The sequence below is a fragment of the Grammomys surdaster genome, unplaced genomic scaffold (assembly GCF_004785775.1).
Source record: "Grammomys surdaster isolate TR1022 unplaced genomic scaffold, NIH_TR_1.0 261, whole genome shotgun sequence".
NCBI lineage: Eukaryota > Metazoa > Chordata > Mammalia > Rodentia > Muridae > Grammomys > Grammomys surdaster.
In genome coordinates this window covers 3,225,750-3,248,463 of record NW_021604702.1, presented here as the reverse complement: position 1 = coordinate 3,248,463, position 22,714 = coordinate 3,225,750, and the positions used below count along the sequence as shown (strand labels likewise).

Here is a 22,714-nt window from a genome sequence, read left to right as displayed (position 1 = left end):
CCGCCGCCCGGCCCCGGGACGCGCAAGGTAAGGAGCCGGGGCGCCCGGTCGCGCGGGAAAGTTGGGCACCGAGCGGCCGAGCAACTTGCGGCGCGCCCGCGCTCCCCCGCGCCGCCCTTGCAGCCGCCCTTCGCCCGCCCGCCCACCCCGCGCCCAGGTCCCTCGGCGGGACGGCGCCCGGCCGCGGAGCTGTGGACACTGACACTGTTGTGAGAGCGGGGCGAGCCGGTCAGGCGTGGGGGTGCAGTGGGCCCGGATCCACGGGTCCTCGCCACCGGCCCGCGCCCTAGAGAAACGGGTGGTTGCCAGACCGATCCCACAAACCCGCTGCCCCGGGCCGCCCAAGGCTGCGGGAGGTGCGCGGAGAGTCCGGGAAAATACCAGTGAGTTGCCTCTCATCGAAGGGCTTTTTTTTCTTTCTTTTTTTTTCTTTTTCTCATCGCTGTTCCTCTTTATTTTTGTTAATTTGGTCAAGGTTTAATGTTAGCTTGCTTCCTCGGTCAGGTATGTAGACCTGCAGACGCCTATTTGAAAACCAAGAGATGGGCACGGCTTTACTACAGCGAGTAATTTGGGGAATTAGACGTGGAGGAGCTGATGAGAAAGATGACCGTTTTTCGATTTTGACAGTTTACAAATTCACACAGTAATTTAACCTTCTTCATTAGATCTGCCATTGGCAGTTCAGTGTAGGCCACTTAAACCCATTAAGTAATGATTAAGCAGGCCGTTAGATTAAATCATTGAATATCGAAAATGCTGATTTATGAGAGGTAAGAAGCATTTCTCAGTAATATATGTATCTATATACCTACAGCTGCATATAAAATTTCCGTATCTTTAATAAGTCTAGCGCATCAAAATATGTTTTACCGTAATCCTACATTTATTTAAACCTGGCCCTTAGGTCTGGTGAGAAAGCCCAGTCTTTGAAGGCAAGCCTGGCAACCTGGTTTGTATCCCCAGGACCCACGAAGTGCAAGGGGAGAGTGTCTCCAGCAAGCTGTCCTCTGATTTGTGCACACGTGCACCCCTGTAGAAATAAACACATGTAATACATTTTAATGGCTATTAATATTTTCTGATTTTGAGGCAGATTATAGCTTTCTTGCCAATTTCCTTTGACCAGAAATGTAAGCATTTAATGCCACTTCTAAAACCTGGAAGTGAATATTAGAAGGTAACATAGGTGAAATATGAGGGGGTGCTTGTGTTGATTAATTTAGTACAAAAATCTGCTTTAAAACATCACAACCCGACCAAGTTTTTAACACCATGTAGTTCGGCTGCCTCTAGTGCAAAGGGTGGGGATGGGGTTGGGGTTGGGGTGCAGATTAAGGAGGGAGGCAGCATTGGCAGGCTTATGCGGCTTCCTGGCAGCTTGTGGTATCGAAGCTGACCCAGTGCAGGAAAGTATTCGTGGAAAAGGGTTTGTCCATACGAGTTATGTTTCAGTCTTATCTCCTTAGGCTCTTCCTCAGTGACTTATCTATAGGGCCTGGGAAGTGTATCATCAGTATGGATTATCCCTGCCTCCTACAGACCATTGGGTAGCCATGGCAACAGGACGTAGACATGACACTCATACTCACTTTTGGGTTCTTGGAACCAGCCCATCGTGATAAGCTTATGTTTTTATTAAGATGTTTGGAAAGTAGTTGAGTTCTCATTTTTTTCTTTCTGCAGAAAATCAATATTTAAGTCAACTATTATTATTTGTGAACTGTTTCAGGTGGGTATGTGTCTCAGTGGTGGAGTGCTCCCTTATCCTGTTTAAAGCCCTGTGAATGGTTAGCACCACAAAACAAATGTCACAAAAGTAAACTTTGCCTCAACTTACTTCACTTATGAATGTGTTTGTCATCTTAAGATATATAGAATTCATCCACATAAACTTGTCTAGTGTCCTTTCAAGATGTTCATACCTATTATACTACTTTAAATCTTTATTATGTTAAAATATGAATTTCTTTATTTCAAAGATATATACACTTCTAAATTAAATTTAAAGGTATTTTGGGTCTTCATTTGACAGTAAAAAAATTAAATAGATTAACTTGTGTCTTCTGTAAATCTACATAGTTTTGTCAAGGACCAGATTTGTATAGTTAATAAGGTTTTTGTGTATGTAGAGCCAAGAGCAAGAATGGATAAGAATAGACAAGATGGAGTGTTACTTTGTGTTAGATTTTATATACGTATGTGTAAAAGTATATTGTTTGAAATGTATTTGCTGTGGAGCTTAATATTAAATATCCAAGTGTATATTCATGAACCTTCCTACATATACATTGTACATTTGCTACTTTCTAATTTGTGAAATACTACCAACTAGAATTATTTGAGGAATAAAAATAGAGGCCTAAGTTGTAGAATGAAAGAAAATTTAAATGCTATTTAAGTTTTCTACATACATGTAGATGCCAGTATTGTATATGATTATGTATTATGTGCACATATTATGGTAGGCATGTGGCCATGATTTAACATTGGCATACTTTAACCTTTTAAGTAGTTAATACGAGGGTGTTCCTTGTTAAAGGACTCAGGAAACCAGTGTTTTACACTTTTTCCTGTGCTTAGATTGGGTCTTCAGTATGAATAGTTTGCAGATTCTGCTAAACTGTGGTGAATGCTGTGACCCATGAGTGTTGGTGATTCTTTTCTAAACATGTGTGCATCTGTCGGAATCGTCAGGATGTCTGAGATGATCCATTTCATCATGAGGCAACTGGGGGATCACTATGACAGATAGGGAAAAGACATACCTACTGTGTGACAGGACTGGAATTTGAACCTATGTACCTGATAAGTACCAGAAAGCTCTGTTTACCAACATGTAATTCATAAAAATAATCTGTCACAGACATGAAAGATGAAGTCCCCATTTATGACTGTTGGTGTGTTTGTCTTTATAGGCCGTTTCAACATGAATTATACAGAGTCCAGCCCACTGGCACCATCAACTGTAGCAGGTTTTACATCTGAGTTAGAAAGTCTCACACCCGTGCCTTCCAATGAGACCACTTGTGAAAACTGGAGAGAGATTCACCATCTGGTTTTTCATGTAGCAAATGTTTGCTTTGCAGTTGGCTTGCTAATTCCCACCACTCTTCACCTCCATATGATACTGCTCCGAGTGATGCTATCTGTAGGTGAGGCTTCCTGTAGAACAGAGTGTGTGCAATTGGCATCAGATGGATTTTGCATTGGGAGCTTAGAGCATCTTTGTCAGGTGTATAGCATGCAAGAAAGGCAAGTCTTTGTTATCCGGTCAGCAGTCTGTCCACTAACTTAGAACGTAGTTCTCTGCACAGTCAGTGCCTCCCTTCTGTGATGTGTATGAGCTGTGTGTGCTTTCCTGTACTGTTCAGGTTCTATGTGTCAGAAATCCATGCACGAGGATGTAGACGTTGGAACCAGAGCGTGATTCCATCCCTAACTGCTGCTTCCTAACTGTGTAGCTTGAGCCAATGATTTTAACTTTCTGTCCCTCCGAGTTCCTCTTGCATCAAAGAAGGGTGAAAATAAAACCACCTTCTAGGGTTGGTGTGAGAGTTAGGTAGATGTATGTTAGGATAGTGCCTGGCACAGGGTAAGCAGTGTTGTCTCAACCACTATGATTTGAAAAGACAACTTGGCAATAAAATCAATTCCCATCAATTCAAGTGTAACATTTATATAATGTGTAAATAATATGAATATTTTGTCCTGTGAACTGATTGAAAAATGTTAAGTTTATTCACATTAAAATATTGAACAAGAGAATCTACTGTTTTATCCAGTGATTATTAACAAATTCTTCATAGGCTCTCTCCCCGATTCTCCATTTATTTAGGTGCAGTTTTTAATACTTGTAAAATACCCGACAAAGACTGAGGAAGGCCGTCTCCTTCCTTGTAAAAACAGGCGGCCTGTCACAGTGTAGGGTGTCAGATGTGCACTGCAGGTCTATACCTAGGGCTCAGAGCAAACAGCGGTGACAGGCTCCGTGGTAATGAAAGGCAAGGTCCTCTATGACAGTGCCCCTGGCTTTGGAGAGATGACCAGGTTTTCTCTAAAATGTGAGCATGGGGTAAACTGGAGAAGGGCACAGAAGAGAAGAAACTTCAGCATAGTGCCAAAGAAGACTAGATTTTTGGGCTTGAAATATATAAAAACTGGCAAGAAGAGACTGAAATGGTAGCTAGGAGTCAGCTGTCAGGATTCTGTTTGACTTTCGCGTAGTTAACCATTGCAGGAGCAGTTGGCTGGAGGAGGACCCTTAATCCAAGCTTTAAGTACTAAGACAAGAGATCTGAAGGTAAAGTGGCCAGAAAGCATGTATTTAGCCTGGTACCCTCATCCATAAATAAGGAGGCCCAGGAAGTATAGGGATCAGGTTTATTCAGATGTTCCACTGGTCTGAGTCCAGCATTGCACATAGCTTTTAATGTGAAAAGTCTGCTTTCATGTGAATATGAATCTCTAAGTCTCTATCTTAGTGGTCATTTCCAACTAAAACTACAGAAATCAGAAAATAAAGATGCTTACACAAAGCAAGAGAGTTGATGAGAAAAGTACAGGAAGAGGTCAGTTGACAAATGGATCACCAAGTGAAATTCAGGTCACTAAAAAGTTTCTGTGAAATATCTGCGCTTGGGCTGGGGCGGTACAGTACGTACCCAGGTTACATGAAGCCCTAGGCATAGTAGAGCATGCCAGTACTCACGAGATGGGACCAGAAGTTCAGTGATGACCTCAGCCACACTGAGGGGTCAAGGTTAGCCTGAGACTCAAGGCTAGCCACATGAGACCTTGCCTCAAAACACCAACTTAAATAGAATATTTGAGTTCACCACTGATCATGAAAATACCAAATGAAATAGAGTACATAGTTCCTTATCAAATAATGAAGTTTGAAACAAATTAGAGTGGGATTGCGTCTCACCTTATAGACTGGATTGGCTTCAAACTCACAAAAGATCCGCCTGCCTCTGCTTTCCACGTGCTGGGATTAAAGGTGTGCGCCATTGTGCCTGGATAGGAGTTTCCAACTTTATAATTCTGACAATTCGATACTGGTGTTCCCAACTACTAGTTTTGTAAGTTTGTAGAAACCTTTTAGAAAACGTTTCTTCAGTGTCATCTGGAGCTGTGACATGCGTGTCACCTGGAGCTGTGACATGCATTCCCTTGCTTTGCCTTAAGCTTCAATTAAGTAAACAGTCATAAATGGAGAAATGTTTTTATATAATGTTGCTTTTGTTACCCAAAATTATACCCTCATAGAGGCAATGCACCAGCATGGCTGTAATCCCAGTGAATCAGGCTGAGGCAGAAAGGCTTGCAGTTAAGGATAGCCTGGTCTACAAAGGGAGACACTGTCTCAGAAAACTACAAATTCTAGGGCTAGGGATGTGACACAGCTGATAGAATACTGTCTACTGTCCCCGCACTCCTGGTGGGAGCCTGCAGAATGAAGTGCAATGAAACAACAAGACCCAAAGAAACCGTGTGTGTGTGTGTGTGTGTGTTGTGTGCTGAGCTGTGTGTGTGTGTATGTGAGTATATGTGTATATGTATGTTATGTTTTATGTGTTTGTGCTGTGTATGTATGTGTCTCTGTGTGTGTACTGTGCTGTGTGTGTATATGTGTGGTATGTATATGTGTGTATGTATGCTGTGTTGTATGTGTGTATGTGCTGTGTGTGTGTGCTGTGTTGTGTGTGCTGTGTATGTATGTGTCGCTGTGTGTGTGTGTGCTCTGCTGTGTGTGTTGTGTGGAATGTATATGTGTGTATGTATGCTGTGTTTTATAGTATGTGTGTGTTGTGTGTATATATGTGTTGTGTGGGGGCTGTACATGTAGGGGATGTATGTGCTGCGTTTTGTATGTGTTTTTGGTGTGCTGTGTTGTGTGTATGTAGTGTGTCTGTGTGTGTATGTGTACGTGGAGTGTTGCGTGTGGGATGTATATCGGGGATGTGTATGTATGTGTGTGCTGCATTTTGTATGTGTGTTTGCTGTGTAGTACTGTAATGCTCTATTGTGTTTATGTGTGTGTTATGTTGTATGGGAGGGTGTTGTGTATGTGGGGGTGTTGTGCAGTGTGTTATGGTATGTGTGTGTATGTTCCAAATCCCAGAGTATTGCCTATCAGGAGGCAGATGGTTGAATGAGTTACATTTAAGCCTAACATAGTGATTATAAACTCCTTACAAAGGACTTTAATAAGATGGGAAAATCATCGCCTTCAGTATAAGTTTTAAGTTTGTACACATAGTAGGTTTATTTCAGGTGAAGCTATGTGAAAACCTTAAGGCAGTATTAAATCTCAACTGTAGTTTCTTTAGCTGGTAAATTATGGTTTTTTTTCCACTTAAAAAAATATTCTTACCCACATTCCTTTAGTCCCAGCATTCAGGAGACAGAAGCAGGTGAATTTCTGTGAGTTCAAAGTCAGCCTGGTCTACACAGTGAGTTCCAGGACATCCAGAACTACATAGTGAGACTCTGTCTTGGAAAACAAACAAACAAACAAACAACTACCAAGACATTGTTTCTATAGAAATAGCAAAACATGTACTTTGGTTTGAGGTGATTTTAGTAATAAACTTCAGTGAAAATGTGGTATTCAGCTTGCATATTTCTAGAGCATTTTGATTTCTAGACAGAGGAGGACTATATTAAGCTGTTTGCTGAATCTGTTGTTGAGTATCTAATATGTTGACTGTTCCTCAACAGGATGTACCCTTTATGTAGTCTGGGCCACTCTCTACCGCTGTGCCTTGGATATGATGATCTGGAACTCGGTGTTCTTGGGTATCAATATTTTGCATCTTTCATATCTTTTGTACAAGAAAAGACCGGTAATTACTAAAATTTTTTAAATAAGAAAGTGACTTTAAATATGAAAGTTTTTTAGAAGTACTTTATTCAGACTTGCATGTGAGCACCTGACAGCCTTGGTCCTTCTCAAATATTCAGAATATTGAGCTTTCTGGGTAAATGCCTGAGAGAAAAGCATTTGAAATCTGTGAAATTCATCTAACAAATGAATTTTAAAAACTTTGACTCACTGGAGCATGAAAGACATGACTAATGCTGTCTTTTTTTTAGGCCTATTATGTGACTATTTCCTGATCTGGTGCTACTCAGATATCATTTGGGAATATCTTTGCTTAATTATAAAATTACTGATAGGCAGCTTCCATTTCATACTAATGATTTGCAAATGGCTCATTCTGTTTTCTTAATATAGTGGTTATTATCTTTCTTTAGCCTAAACTAACTCATGTGAAGAAATCAGCGCTTTTGGTGGCTTTTTACAAGAATGTCCATACTTTTTATTTGGGGCTCTGTCTTCTCTCGATGTGTTTTCTTAGTAACAGAGTGAGTCTTGAATGCAGTGGCACACCCCTGTGATCCCAGCATTCCCTGGGGGAGGTGGAGGTCAGTGATCCCAGCGTTCCCTGGGGCAGGTGGAGGTCAAGGCTAGCCTAGTGAGCTTGAAGTCAGCTTGGAGCTGTGACGGGGTCCCATCTTTAAATTAAAAACAAAAAAGAAAGAAGAAAAGAAAATGACAATGAACAATTTAAAAAAAAAACCCAAACCTACATAACCTTCCAAAGCATAAATCTAGAAACAAAGTAGAAAGCAGCTGGGCCCTAAAAATCCAGCCATCCTAGCTCACCAACTGTCCTATGCACAAGGAGTCAGTGACCTAAGGCGGAAATGTTCATCCTAGCTCTGTGTTTAATGTAGAAAACTATTAGAAACTAGGGATTTCACACAGAAACACAGGTGCTATACATTGTGGACACCCCACTATTCTATAACCTCTCAAACAGCAGCTCAGTTTGGGCTGCTTTCCAGTGTTGGTCAGTTTTTTTTTTCTAGGTTAAGCTGTGTAACAGATGATCTAAAGATAGCCATGACTCAAGGGCTTCTCGTCTCACCCACCTTATCTGTGGACTGGCATCACTGGTTCTATCCCACCATTTTACACATTTCAGGCATTCTTACAGAAGTCAGAAAAACACCCGATGATTCTTAACATGTCAGCCCAAGGAACTGGAAGGTGACTCAGTGGTTAAGAGCACAAGCTGCTTTTGCAGAGGATCTGGGTTTAGTTCCTAGCACCACCTAGGAGTTCCCATCCATCTGTAACTCCAGGTCCAGGAGCTGTAGTACCCTCTTTTGGCCTCTATAGGCATTGCATGCACATAATGCAGACCAAATATCCATTCGTGTAAAATTTAAAAACAAAAGTTTAAAAGAAAATCTTCTCAGAAGAAATGTCACTTCTGCTCATATTTCATTGGCCAAAGCCAGTGACGTGCCCAAGCCTGCTAATGTTGGAGGTAAGGCAGGCTAATTCTCTTATAGGACAGCAAACAATTGAAAGCAATAGTGTGATCTCACACATTAGCTGTTGTAGCGCTCTGCGCACTGGAGGTGCCCAGAGAAACTTGACAAACAGATGTTTCCAGAGAAGAGAATTCAGACAACCTCATGAAGAAACTGAGTCTTGATCTGAGGTGTAAGGAAGGACAGGACAAGGATGTGTGTTACTAGCCTGTAACAGGTCCTGTGTTCATCACTGGGATGCAGTGCTTACTGACATGGTTGGAGGACCAGAAAGAGCATGCGCCAGCTGGGCTCTTGGTTTTTTCTTTCTCAGACTATCAGACTACCACTTCAATCAAACAATCAACCAACCAACCAATCAGTCAGTAAATAAATAGTTAAAAGATTCTTCATGGAAGTGAACCAGTGGGGCAGAGTAGAGTGGCATCAGAGAGGCAGCTGCCAGTTGTTTGCTGTCCCTAAGAGAATTTTGTGTTCTGTGTCTGTAGATTTCACCATGTGTCTGACTCGGTCAGAGTTCATCCACAGTGCAGTACAATTTTCCTTGCACTCAGTTACCGTGACTTTCAGACACTGCTGTATGCAGACACGTGGCAGCCCCTGGGCCTGAGAGAATGTCACAGAAGATCCTTAAGACTGCTCTACTCGTCTGGTAGCCAGCCTTACTCTTCAGTGGGATCTTGGTTCTGTGTAGATCAGGCTAGGATTAGCCGCCACACCAAAGCCCTCCATCCTTCCCTTTTGCTTTGCTTATGAATATATAAATGTGAGGCATTAAATAATGACTTGGAGATGCTCAATGCACTATTTTGTAAATTTATTTTTACACCAATTCTTACTTTCCCACTATCATAAGTTAAGGTTGTTTTGTCCTTTGAAACAACATTGTGTTACGTATGTATTGCTTCTAAGGTAGGAAGGTACGTGATTTGACAAAACTCAAAAGCTCAAGCAGTTGCTTCATGGTCAGTGTAAAGAGGTGTGACCAATCTTAGCCTCCCTCACCCACCACCCGACCTGCAGGCGCTTCAAATTGACTCTGAGCTTCAAGGTTCCTTTTTAGAATGTAAATGCACACCACTACTAACCCTCTAAGACCCCACTGACCACATACAGCGAGTCACTGGTGTGTAGCACGGGTTTATATTTTAAATCCACATTGTGCCCTGAAGAGTCAGTGTCTGGGGACTGCTTTAGTGTAGGACTTTGGTGTTGCTGTCTTTCAGGTCAAGATTGAAAAGGAGCTGAGTGGTATCTACCACCGGTTGTTTGAACCACTCCGAGTCCCTCCGGATTTGTTTCGGAGGCTAACTGGACAGTTTTGTATGATCCAGACCTTGAAAAGGGGCCAGGTGTATGCCACAGAGGACAAAACCTCAGTGGATGATCGTCTGAGTATTCTCCTAAAGGGAAGGTGAGTGTGTGTGGAAATGGGAATGCCTGGTCACCTTTGATCTTTTATTGCCTCTGGGAAGGAAATGTTGCCAGCTAATGGAAGAAGCAACGACTGTGCTGAAGGTCAAGTTTGCAGCTTAAATCGGGGCCTATCTGATGATAGGCCGACACCAGGCTGCAAACCTTATTGAGACCAAAGTTTTCTACAGTGAATATATGTTTTAACCATGTTGATATTTTGCTTGAAGTTAATGATTCCACTCTGAAATGTGTTTAAACTTAATTTCAGAAGCTTGCGCATGTTGCAAAGGTGACATGTTTAGATTTTGAGTACCGCAGTACATATGGGTCATCTGAGCGGAGAGTCAGCGATGTTACATGGGCATAATTATTACTGTGTTCCTTTGATGGTGGTTTTGGATGATGTCTCTAGCTCCTGGGCTTCAGCTTCCTGAGTGACTGGACCTATGGCTGCGTGTTACCAGGCCTTGGAACACAGTTATTAATAACGTGCCGTTTCCTCTCTAATGTTGGCAGTATACAAATTATGTAGTCAATCCAGCTATAAGAATAGCAACAGTGTAAGCCATGGTCTGGATTAAAAATGGATGCTGGTTTCTTCTTATGTCATTTTAAAAAGCATTTCTGTTTCTGGAAGTGCTTTAAATTGTGTCTGTTACCTGTGGAATCGTTAAAACCAGGACAACTCCATTATTACTGTAATGTTGTGTTGATGAAAAGAATGACTTTGTTTTGTTGTTTTGTTTTGTCTGTGAAATTCTATGTGTTACCATTTGGCTTCTGTTACCAGAATGAAGGTCTCCTATCGAGGACATTTTCTGCATAACATTTACCCGTGTGCCTTTATAGATTCTCCCGAATTCAGATCAACGCAGATGCACAAAGGCGAAAAATTCCAGGTATGATTTGACTTTGAAGAAGGTTGAAACAATTTGTATCTCGTTCAAATCAAGCAAAATCGGGAAAGTGACCATAATTTCTTTTTAGAAAGGAGATAGACACATTGGGGTGTGGTGTGGTGTGGTGTGGTGTGGTATGGTATAATGCTGTAAAAAGAGAACACCTTTCAACAGTGTTTGTATGTGCACAACTGGAGGTGGAAGTCTGGAAATCTAGCCATCCTGTTAACCCTGTTATTTCTGGAGTGGAAGTTTGTTTCCAGTTTACTATTTCATTCTTCAAAAACTTTTGCTCATTTTATAATACCTCCTTTAAAAATGTGTTGATCTGGCATCTGGTTAAGACTATTGGTGGCACTTCCAGAGGACCTGGGTTTCTTTTTCAGCACCCACATGGCAGCTCACAACCATCTGTGACTCCAGGGCTGTGACCCTGAAGATTCGATGCCCTCTTCTGGCTTCTGCAGGCATTGCATGCACTCGATGCACAAACACACTTTCAGGCAAATGAGAATTCACATAAAAATACAATCTTTTTTTAATCAGTTTTTATTATGAGAAAACTTCTATTGCTTGTAGATAATTCATGTTCCTAAATATATCATTTATTACCTTTCTTAGAGAAAGCAGGACACTGGCTTTACTCTAGAGAACTTACAAAATAAAACCTCCGATTCTTTCACTTCTTTTATAGTTAGTGACTGTGTTTAAAAGCAAAGAGGAAATTCCTCATGGTATTAACAGTTCAAATGCTACTCCATTTAATTCTATTTTTATTTTTGAAAAATACTCTGTTGTATTGCAGCTTGTTCTGGTTATTTCCAAATGTCCCCAGGCCTCCTGTTTTATTTGTTATTCTTAGGAAAATAGCCAAGAACATAAGTCTCTGGATAAATAGCAGTAAGGAAACATTCTGGGCACCGAGTTGCTTTAGAAAACAGTACATATTTAGTAGGAAATAGAATTGAGGAAAATATCATCACCTGAGAAACAGGACCCATTAGTGCCCCTGCTTGGGCAATCTCGCAGACTCACTTTGGGATGCTGTTCAACTTGGGATGCCGTAGACTGGACATGAAGGGGAAGTGCCATTTTATTCATTTCATTAGTTTCAGCCCTGTCTTGCTGCCACTCAGCTGGCATAAATGGCCTGGGCAGTTTTGGAATTTGTTACAGTTGGGCACATTTACCCTAAGTACTAGTTTAAACTCCCTGAATGTGGGGGTTTGAATGAGAATGGCCCGCTTCCATAGGCTCATATGTTTGAATGCTTGGTCCCCAGTTAGTGGGACTGTTTGGGAAGGATTGGGAGGTGTAGCACTGTTGGAAGAGGTGTGCCCTTGTTGGAGAAAGTATGTTACTATAAGTGTGATTTGAGGTCCCTAGAGCCTAGGCCAGGCCCAGAGGCTTTGTCTCTGTCTCTGTCTCTCTTCCTCCTCCCCTCCCCCTCTCTTCTCCCTGTGAATCAGAGTGTAACGTTCTCAGCCTCTGTTCCAGTGCCATGCCTGTCTGTTCCCTGCCGTGATCAGAGTGCACTAAGCCTCTAAAACTGTAAACAAGCCCCGGTTAAGTGACTTCTGGTGTAAGAACTGCCTTGGCCATAGTGTCTCCTCACTACAGAACAGTAACTAAGACTCTGACTCATGCAGTCTTGTTCTTATGCTGGCTGAGCTTGACACATAGGAAGAGAAAGCCAGTGGGTACCCTAGCTGTTGTTTCCTTACTGGGGGAGCTGTCTGTGTCCTGGGATGCATGCTCCTCCCATTTGAGCAGTGTGTTTAAGCACTGCCGAAAAAGAACCAGGAGAGAGCCACTTCTCTTACTTCTGACTTCCTTACAGGTAGTTTTCTATGATAACTTAGTCTCTTATTATCCTGAAGAAACCAGGAGTCAGTTTGGGATGAAAAACTAAACCTTTGTTCAAGAAGCAAGGGATTCCCTAAAAAATCAGGTATAGAAATATGTACTCCCTTTCCACTGGACTCCAAATTATGTTTATAAGTAAGCTAACACAAAGTTACTTCCCACAACAGTTTTCTTTGTTAGGGGACTGGACTTTAGTAGTTGGGCTTTCTTCCTAACTAGTGTGAAGATTACAGGAACATGATAAAAGCATGGCTCCATCCTCGACAATCTCCGCCAGCTTTCCTTGGCGCTGTGTGTGACATTTTGTCATTTTGTGGTATTTTGTGATTGCCATCAAATCTGTGCCTAGAACAGTTAGGGCCAACTTCATCAGAATAAACCCCAGGAGAGATTGTGCTTTGACTGTTTACAAAACATTTCTCTGGTCGGATACTCCAATGAAGCATAGCTGTTCCGTAGGATTTTTATAGTGCTGCACTCCAGGGTGCTGCTATGCATTTGGAGCTTCCTGAGCATGGTCCAGTCCTTCCCTGGGAGCACTCTGCTAAGACTTACTCCATTGGATTGCTTTGTTTGAGACAGGGTTTCATATATCTCAGACTTTAGATCTTCCTGCTTCTGCCTCTTGGGTACTGAGATTTTAGGCAGTGCCATTACACTCAGTATGTGCTACTGGGCATCAAATCCAGGGCTTCGTGCATGCTAGGCTGAGCCACACCCTCAAGTCTTTATTTTTTATTTGTTTGGGTTTTTTTTTTTTTTGACATGTGGTCCTAGTATGTAGCCCAAGCTGACCTTGAGCTCAGTATGGTCCAGATTGTCCTTGGACCAGTGATAGTCCTCTTGCCTCAGCATTCCGAATGCTGGTATTATAGGCCCATACTACCACTGTAGACTGTTATTTGTTTAAACTCTTTCTGTGGTCAGGGTGCTGATGAACTGTACAATAAGAGAAAAGAGAAAACTGTCAGGCAGCATAGAACATCCCTTGGTAAATACTTTGGTAATTCTGATGCTACAGGCAGACTGGGAAAGCTAAGGACACGGGTCTCAAAGTTCACTGTCTTTAGCGCTTGCCGTTGGGGGACTTGCAGATCACACTTCCACATACGGCAGTTGACAGGGACTTCTATGTCAATATTACAAAATATAGAAGCAGTGTGTTGTTTTTATGCTTCTTCTTCTCTATTCAGTTGTGTTTCAAGTGAGTGTTTCTGATAAACATGCTTCTTTTGTTTCTGTTTGCTGCTGCTCGCCCATGGTCAGTCACACGACCCCTTGCTGCAAATCTGAAGATCAGTTTTGTTGACATAGAGGGAAAGGCCTTAGAAAAGCATGTCTGTGCTCTTGTGAAATAATTCAACATTCAATTTTAGCTGGATTTAAGGAAAGGAGCACCTTCGGGCTGGAGAGATGGCGCTAGTGTTAAAAGCACTCTTCAAAAGGACATCAGTTCAAGTCCTAGCTCCCCCACGGTAGCTCACAAGGTCTATAATTCAACTTCCAGAGATGTGATGCTGTCTCTGGCTTCCACAGGGCAGGCACGGTAGCACACAGGCATACTTACAGCAAAACAGCCATACTCTTAAATCAAGGATCTTGTCTTTTGAGAAACAAATAACATTAACTTATTTTGTTGTGAGTATGTGTGTGGTATATGTGTGCAGGTGTGCACCCCTGTGCATATGCACAGAGGCTCCATGTGACCTTCTCTGTCACTCTGACTTGTAGGTTTAGGACAGACTCTCCCCTAAGATAGTAACCAGCAAGGCCCACTGATCTCCTGTGTCTGTCGTCTGTGGTGCTATGGTTACCAGTCTGGGGCTACACCCAGCTTTTTATGTGGACACCAGGATTTGAACTCATGCTTACATAGTGTACCCACTGAGCCAACCTACCAGCTCCCCCTAACTCCCTCTTTTAGACAGTATCTTATTATGGGGCTCAGCCTGGCCTGGCAGTCACTGTATAGCCCAGGCCAGCTCCAACCTCATCATGCTTCTGTGTTAGCCTCAGGAATGCTAGGATTCCAGGCATAGGATACTATACCTGGCCCCTCTTGGATCCTGCCTTAAAAAATGTGTGTGTGTGTGCGCGCGCGTGTGTGTGTGCGCCCATGGAAGCCAAAGGAGGACATCAGACATCCCAGAACTGAAGTCACAGATGTGGGTAATGAGAACTGAACTCAGGTCCTTTAGAAGAGCGACAGTTAGTGTTCTCTCTCTCTCTCTCTCTCTCTTTCCCTCCCTTCTCCCTCCTTCCCTTTTTACTTAGTCTTCTCTCATACACTACACCCCTGCTGCAGTTGCCCCGCCCTCCACTCCTCACAGTCCCCCCACCCCGTCCTCTTTCCCTCTCCCTAGATCCACTCCTCCTCTCTTTCCCTTCTGAAAAGAGCAGGTCCCCCAGATATCAGCCGAACCCAGCATAACAAATTACAAAATAAAACTAGGCACAAACCTTCACATCAAGGCTGGACAAGGCACCCCGGTAGGAGGAAAGGGGTCCTAAGAGCAGGCAAAAGAGTCAGAGACCCACCACCTGACTCCACTATTAAGTGTCCCACAGGAACATCAAGCTACACAACCAGACTTAACTCAGACCCATATAGGGTCTGCAATTGTTGGCATAGTCTCTGTGAGCCCCTATGAGCCTGCTTAGTTGATTCTGTGGCCCATGTTCTTGTGGTCTCCACCCTCTGGTTCCTATAATCTGTTCTCTCCCTCTTCTGTTGAGTTCCCTAAGCTCAGCCTAGTGTTTGGCAGAGAGCTTCTCTCTGCATCTGCTCCCGTCAGTTGTTGGATGACACCCCTCTGATGACAAATAGGCTAGACGCTAATCTATGAGTATAGTACAGTATCATTAGGAATCATTTCATTGACTTTTTCTGCTCCAGTTATGTTTGGTTCTATCCTGGGTCTCTGAGCTATCCAGCCTCTGGCTTCTGGCCATCCAGACAGAGCAATAGGCCTTTTTAACCACTAAGCCATTTCTTCAGCCTTGTGTCCTGTCTTTCTTGTTAACCATTGTAACTGCAGTACCAAGTGGCCTTTGTCAGGAAGTGCCTTTGTCATAATGTACACTGATGACAAGTGTCACTGGGTGTCCTGTGGCGTCCCAAAAGCTACTGCTGCATTTCTTAAATCCAGGTTTGCTTGGTTTTCATGAAACCCTCCTCTGATGTAATAAACGTAGACTAACTTTCTACAGTTGTTGGCCCACTAAGCTCCAATTTCAGCCTGTCGATTATCAATCCTGGGAGGCTGGGGTTTTCCTTTTTATTCCTGGTAGACTTAAATCCTCCTGAAATCCTTAAATCAAAAAGAAAGCTCTTGGTGCTGGAGCCACTGTCGCCGAGCCCAGGCCACACTGCTGCTGCTGCTTGCCCGTTGCCCCCCATCGTGCACTAGCGGTCCCAAAAGATTCAAAACCCAAGATGACAACCCTCAAGGACCAGCTGATTGTGAATCTTCTTAAGGAAGAACAGGCCCCCCAGAACAAGATTACAGTTGTTGGGGTTGGTGCTGTTGGCATGGCTTGTGCCATCAGTATTTTAATGAAGGACTTGGCAGATGAGCTTGCCCTTGTTGATGTCATAGAAGACAAGCTAAAGGGAGAGATGATGGATCTCCAGCATGGCAGCCTTTTCCTTAGAACACCAAAAATTGTCTTCAGCAAAGACTATTCTGTAACTGCGAACTCCAAGCTGGTCATTATCACAGCAGGGGCCGTCAGCAAGAGGGAGAGAGCCGGCTCAATCTGGTCCAGCGAAAGGTGAACATCTTCAAGTTCATCATTCCCAACATTGTGAAGTACAGTCCACACTGCAAGCTGCTTGTTGTCTCGAATCCCGTAGATATCTTGACCTACGTGGCTTGGAAAATCAGTGGCTTTCCCAAAAGCCGAGTTATTGGAAGTGGTTGCAATCTGAATTCGGCTCGGTTCCGTTACCTGATGGGAGAAAGGCTGGGAATTCACCCACTGAGCTGTCACGGGTGGATCCTGGGAGAGCATGGCGACTCCAGTGTGCCTGTGTGGAGTGGTGTGAATGTTGCCGGTGTCTCCCTGAAGTCTCTGAACCCAGAACTGGGTACTGATGTGGACAAGGAACAGTGGGAGGAGGTTCACAAGCAGGTGGTTGACAGTGCATATGAGGTGATCAAGCTGAAAGGTTACACGTCCTGGGCCATTGGCCTCTCTGTGGCAGACTTGGCCGAGAGCATAATGAAGAACCTTAGGCGGGTGCATCCCATTTCCACCATGATTAAGGGTCTCTATGGAATCAATGATGATGTTTTCCTCAGTGTCCCGTGCATCCTGGGACAAAATGGAATCTCGGATGTTGTGAAGGTGACACTGACTCCTGAGGAAGAGGCTCGCCTGAAGAAGAGTGCAGATACCCTCTGGGGAATCCAGAAGGAGCTGCAGTTCTAAAGTCTTCCCAGTGTCCTAGCACTTCACTGTCCAGGCTGCAGCAGGGTTTCTATGGAGACCACACACTTCTCATCTGAGCTGTGTTTAGTACAATTGTGTTGAGGTGGTCTGAGGAAAAAAATCTCAGTTCCCACAGCTCTACCCTGCTGCCAAGTGGTACTTGGGTAGTGGTAACCTGGTTAGTGTGACAGTCCCACTGTCTCCAAGACACACTGCCAACTGTGCAGGCTTCGATTACCCTGTGAGCTTGCTGCGTTGCTGCCCTGCGCACTCATCACACATGTCTAGGCCAACAAGTCCCCAGTTAGTCATAACCCGGCTCCAGTGTATAAGTCCATTATGCATATCTTGTGCATAAGTGTTCTACAGGATATTTTATGTATTATATGTGTCTGTAGTGTACATTGCAATATTATGTGAAATGTAAGATCTGCATATGGATGATGGAACCAACCACTCAAGTGTCATGCCAACAAAAACACCAAATAAACCTTGAACAGTGAAAAAAAAAAAAAAAAGCTCTTTTGGAAATATATGTTTTGAGTCCCAGGTAAGACTTCATGTCAATTTAATAAGCGTTTACCAGTCTCTGGCTGGAACAGGCACTGGTTTAGTGCTTAGTATGTAAAATGGATTTTACTGTCAACGGTACCTGTGCTTCTCTGTCGGCTCTTTTGTGAGAGTGTAGGTAAGCCAGTACTCTGTTGAAGCCAGGCAGTCCAACCTGAGGAGACATGAGCCCTAGCATCAGCATGCTCAGGAGCCCACACATATATGTCAGCAGGTGAGTCTGGTGGTCAGGTTTAGAATGTCATCATGAAGGAACAGGTGGCATACAGGCGGTTGAAGAGCATTTGCATGGTGAGAGGGGCTTCTGGATCCTGAGCCCTGAGAGCGTGAAGAAGGGGTTTGTTGGAGAATTCTTAAGCTCTCTAGTGGTGTGACAGTGCCCACCCCTGCTTTTCCATGTTGTGCTACTTACAGGGGAAGGGGTGGTGGGTGTCTCAGTTCTGTACTAGTTTGGAAACCTAATTCAGTAGGCTACCTTGGAGCTAGCCTTGAAACCTGTGGCAGAGGTTACTCACCAGCTGTTCTCACCAGTTACTTAACTGAGCCTGTAACTCTTTCTCACTGTGTGTTTATGAGTCATCGGGGTGAAGGGTTTTTCATACATAATTTACAAGTTTAGTCTCAGGTGCTGGTGATATAGCTCACTGGCAAGCAGCTAGCTCAATGTTAGAACACTTACTTGACCCTGGGTTTGATACACACACACACACACAGACACACACAGACACACACACACGTATACACACTCATACACACACATGTATACATGTACAGACATACATATACACATACACTCATCAACTCTCTCCCTCTCTTTTCCCTCGCTCCCTCTCCCCCGTCCCTGAGTTCATTTGCTTAAATGCCTGTGTTTTAGTTAGGGTTTCCATTGCTATGAAGAGACACCATGACCAAGGCAACATTTAATTGGGGCTGGCTTACAGTTTCAGAGGTTCAGTCCATTATCATCATGGCAGGAAGCATGGCAGTGTCCAGGCAGACATGGTGCTGGAAGAGCCAAGAGTTCTATATCTTGATCTGAAGACTGTCAGGAGGGTCTCTTCTGCACTGGGCAGACCTTAAGCATAAGACCTGAAAGCCGAACCCCTCAGTGACTCACTTCTTCCAACAAGGCCACACCTCCTAACAGTGCCACTTCCCATGGGCCAAGCACATTCAAACCACTACACCTGTCTTTAGACCTCATTGAAATCAACAGCAGGTAAAGAAATATTTTTCATAAAGATCTCATTGCAATATCCACAGCAGTATTGACACGATGACCCTTCTTCTGTCCTGAGACCACAAAAACCAAAGCAATAAAACAGAGAAGTTGTCTGGACTTAGCCTATAGATTGCTTGTCTTTAAACATAATTTTATGGAGTATGGTAGGTATGGAGTATGGTAGGTCATAACTAATTTAACAGATATTTCTTTTTCCTTTTTTTCTTTCGTTTTTTCACCTTTTTTCTTTTGAATTTCTTTGTATAGCCCTGGCTGTCCTGGAACCTAGAGATCAATCTACCTTTGCCCCCCAAGTACTGAGATTAAAGGTGTGCACTACCACTGCCTGGCTTGACAAACATTTCTATGGTAGTCTTCTGTCAGTTTAGCAAACTCATACCTTATGTATATAGATTTATGTATATATGATATGCATAACTTTGCTAGTGTGTTTGTTTCCTCCAACAGGTCACCATTGTTGCGGATGATAACTGCAGGTTTTTATGCTGGTCAAGAGAAAGACTGACTTATTTTCTGGAGTCAGAGCCTTTTCTGTATGAAATTTTTAGGTACCTTATAGGAAAAGACATTACAAATAAGCTGTATTCACTGAATGATCCTACCTTAAATGATAAAGTAAGTGCTTTTCTGATTTTGGGGGGGGATTAAGAAATATGTATATTTTCTTGAATTTTCACTAAGTATTCATAAACTTCAGAGGGGGTAGTTATAATGGAGAGACTCTTTAGCTAGTCCTTTCTTGAAGGCAAAGGATTTTTGGCAGTTCCTGTCATTGTCATAGCTTGGCCTAACTGTCATAGACTAACATGTATGGGATGGGGTACTGTCCTTTCCAGAAGTCGTCAAGCCATCTAAGGGGTGGGGAGGGTGTGGGTGTGGAGAAGGTGTGGAAAGGCAGTATTCCAGCAAGTAAGACTAATAGTTGACATTTTATACTTGGTGTCTTCCACATCTGCCAGGAATCCAGAGACCAGGAGAAGATGGACTTTCAGAGCTTTGAGCAGCTTAGTTTTCTGCATTTGTTAAGAAGGAGATGAAAACAGTTACAGATGGGAACTTTTAAAACATTTTTCCTGTGATATGTACTACCTACTAGGAACAATGGATGTGATGGCCTATTAGGGTCCTTGTCCAGGAGCTTCTCACCTTAAGGCTGGGGCTGTAGCTCGCAGCAGGAGAGCGCTTGCCTGTTATGAATGAGGCCTTGAGTTTGATCCCTAACACCACAAGAAAGAAAGAAGAAGGGTTTGATTCCTATTTCAGATTAACACTTAGATGATTCATGTTTATAAGCTTTAGAATACTATATTTAAAACAATAGCTAATAATTAAACCACAACATGCATTTTAGGGCACTTGATCACTCTCCGTTTGAGGTACTAATACCAAAGGCTAGTACTTCCTGCTTATAGGGAATATATGCTTTGACCGCTGTACATCTCAGGCATCTTGAAACTTTGCTTTGTAGAAAGTTAAGAAGTTGGAGCCACAGATGAGCCTCTGCACACAGATCTCCATGCTGGAGATGAGGAACAGCATCACGAGCTCCAGTGATTGCGAGGACGGCCTCCATCACTTCCTGCGGGGCTCCTCCAGCACGGCTTCTCTCCGTGAGTTCCCATAACACTGACCCTCCGCCACTTGGATAGATGTCACTAGAACAGACACTCGGAACATTTTGGTCAGATAAATTACTTTTCAAGTAACTGGTAGCCTGGAGGAACGACCGCCCCTGTGTTTGATACAGACCAAAGCTTTAGGGCTCTTCTGCTTCTAAAACTGTTCACTTCTTTTGCCACATATTTGGCTTACATTCTGGCCACTGGCATGGTGTGCATGGGTCCGTATAGTTGGGTGACTGTTTGAAGTTGTGCTTCTCTTAGCTCTAGTGAAGGACAGGCATAGCAGCGTGTGAGAGTTTATGGGGAGCTGATGCTGGCTACTCATCCCAGTGTGCACCCAAGAGTTAAGACGTGAGCAGGCTTCAGGGTGTTCTTGAAGGTGCTCACTCAGCCCCGTGTGAGTAACATCCGTATGCCACCAAGACTCTCCCGTATGCTTCACACCATCGTAGATGACACAGGCCACGCACGTGTTCAGAACTAGTAAAACAAAAGAAACAAAATTATTTTAAGAATTCACTGCTTGAAATTTAAGAATTATTTTGAAAGTAGGAAAGCTTTGGGTCAGGATATGATCCTGCATAAAGGCCTTGCGTAAACTTAAAACCTCTTCATATGTCCAGGTGTGCTCCCAAGCAAAGGAACTGAAAATTCAGCCCTCACCCTCGACTGTCAGTGTGAACGGCCGTGTGTGTGTGTACCATGTGTGAGCTGGATAACACTCTGAGTTTTGCACAGTGAGAAGGGGTGGGATTTACGAGGCCATATTATTAGCATTTGGGAGAGACAGAACCTCATCTCTTCCTTTCTAGGGTTTTCTTCTGGCTTGTCCTGAGAATTACACAGGACAGATTAGCAAGAAGAAAAAAAAACATGCACATTAATTATAGAAATTTCAGATGAGGGCTGGAGAGATGGCTCAGTGGTTAAGAGCACCGACTGCACTTCCAGAGGTCCTGAGTTCAAATCCCAGCAACCACATGGTGGCTCACAACCATCTGTAATGGGATCTGATGCCCTCTTCTGGTGTGTCTGATCACAGCAACTGTGTACTCACATTCATAAAAATAAATAAATCTTTGAAAAAAAAAAAAAAGAAATTTCAGATGACATGGAAAGACTCGAAGAAGCACCTTGGCTCAGAAGCCTATGTGTACCACTGTAAACTAAAATGGGGAGGGCAAGGAAGCAGTTGAGTTAGGTTGGAAGCATTAAACACAACAGTTATTGTAATGAGGTTTACGTAGAATCCTGTCTTTGATCATGTAGGAAGGGTGTCTGTTACCTAAGACCCTGTCTGCTTGTCTGAGACAAGGGAAAACACTGAGTGGGTTTTTAATATGCCATACAGAGTTTTGACTCCTTCCAAACCAAAGTGGAGATAGAAGCATACTGCAGACAGAAAGGGGGCTTCAAGGGCAACATGCAGGAGAAATCAAAGATGGCTGTGTTTTATTCTAGTGCGGCTTAATTTAGGGTGCCACCCGAGGCTTCTGCCAGGCTCTCTTTATTCCAGAACCTGGACAGGGGGAGCATTTGTAGGGCAGCTACAGTGGCTGTGTCAGAGGAAGGACATCCTACAGCTCCACCCCAGAGTGGCAGGTGCATGTCCTTTGACAGTGGGTACCATTTAGCCAGCATCACCCCTGTGGGCGGCCAGTGAGTTCTGGTGCTGTGCCTTGACAGTGCCCTTCTAGCCCAGAGACCATTAACTTTTCAGATAAGGAAGTTGGTAGTACTTAGTGCCACCTGAGTACTCAGTACTCATAACTCACCTCAGTCCCTGCTGGGATACAGACTTAGGGATCTGGTCTGAGTGTAAAACTCAACGCTTATAAGACCGAAATTCTACCCTGTGGGCATAGAAGCTAAGGTTACAGCACCAGCTTTTTGAAAAGATAAAGGGGCTGGGATTTGTTGATGGTCAAAGACACGGGATGCAATCCCAGCTAGCTACCTAGCAGAGGGATTTAAGCAACTGATCTAAGGCAAGATGGAGTGCTCATGATTGCCGCTGTGAGCCTTGGTGGGTAGTGTAGTTGGCCTGTGGAGGCTGGCCCAGGTAAACCTGTGGATAACTTATAACTTTGACCAGTCATTGAGTCTGACTCGGGTCCTAGAAACTTTTTTCTGTCCTCTGGTTCTGCTTCTCACAGATTGTCATTGTCATTTTAGGTCTGTCCCATCGTCCTGATAAATAGTTTGAATAGTTTTCAGAAACAAGGAAGTTACCATTTTCAAACAGGTTTGGTTTCAAAATTGTTTCTGTTTTAAAAAGGAAAAAAAGATGCAAGTACCATCTAACTGGTGCT

At 43.4% G+C, this 22,714-nt stretch overlaps 1 protein-coding gene across 1 annotated transcript; it reads left to right on the top strand.

Moving 5' to 3' along the window:
- The first annotated feature begins 12 nt into the window (after nucleotides 1-12).
- Nucleotides 13-17,064, top strand: Bves (blood vessel epicardial substance). The gene is given in 7 exon segments (XM_028775812.1): nucleotides 13-27; nucleotides 2,919-3,155; nucleotides 6,727-6,851; nucleotides 9,579-9,766; nucleotides 10,559-10,667; nucleotides 15,859-16,258; nucleotides 16,261-17,064. Coding segments are annotated over 6 exon segments (1,755 nt in total). The 5' UTR covers nucleotides 13-27; nucleotides 2,919-2,929; the 3' UTR covers nucleotides 16,968-17,064.
- Nucleotides 17,065-22,714: the final 5,650 nt, after the last annotated feature.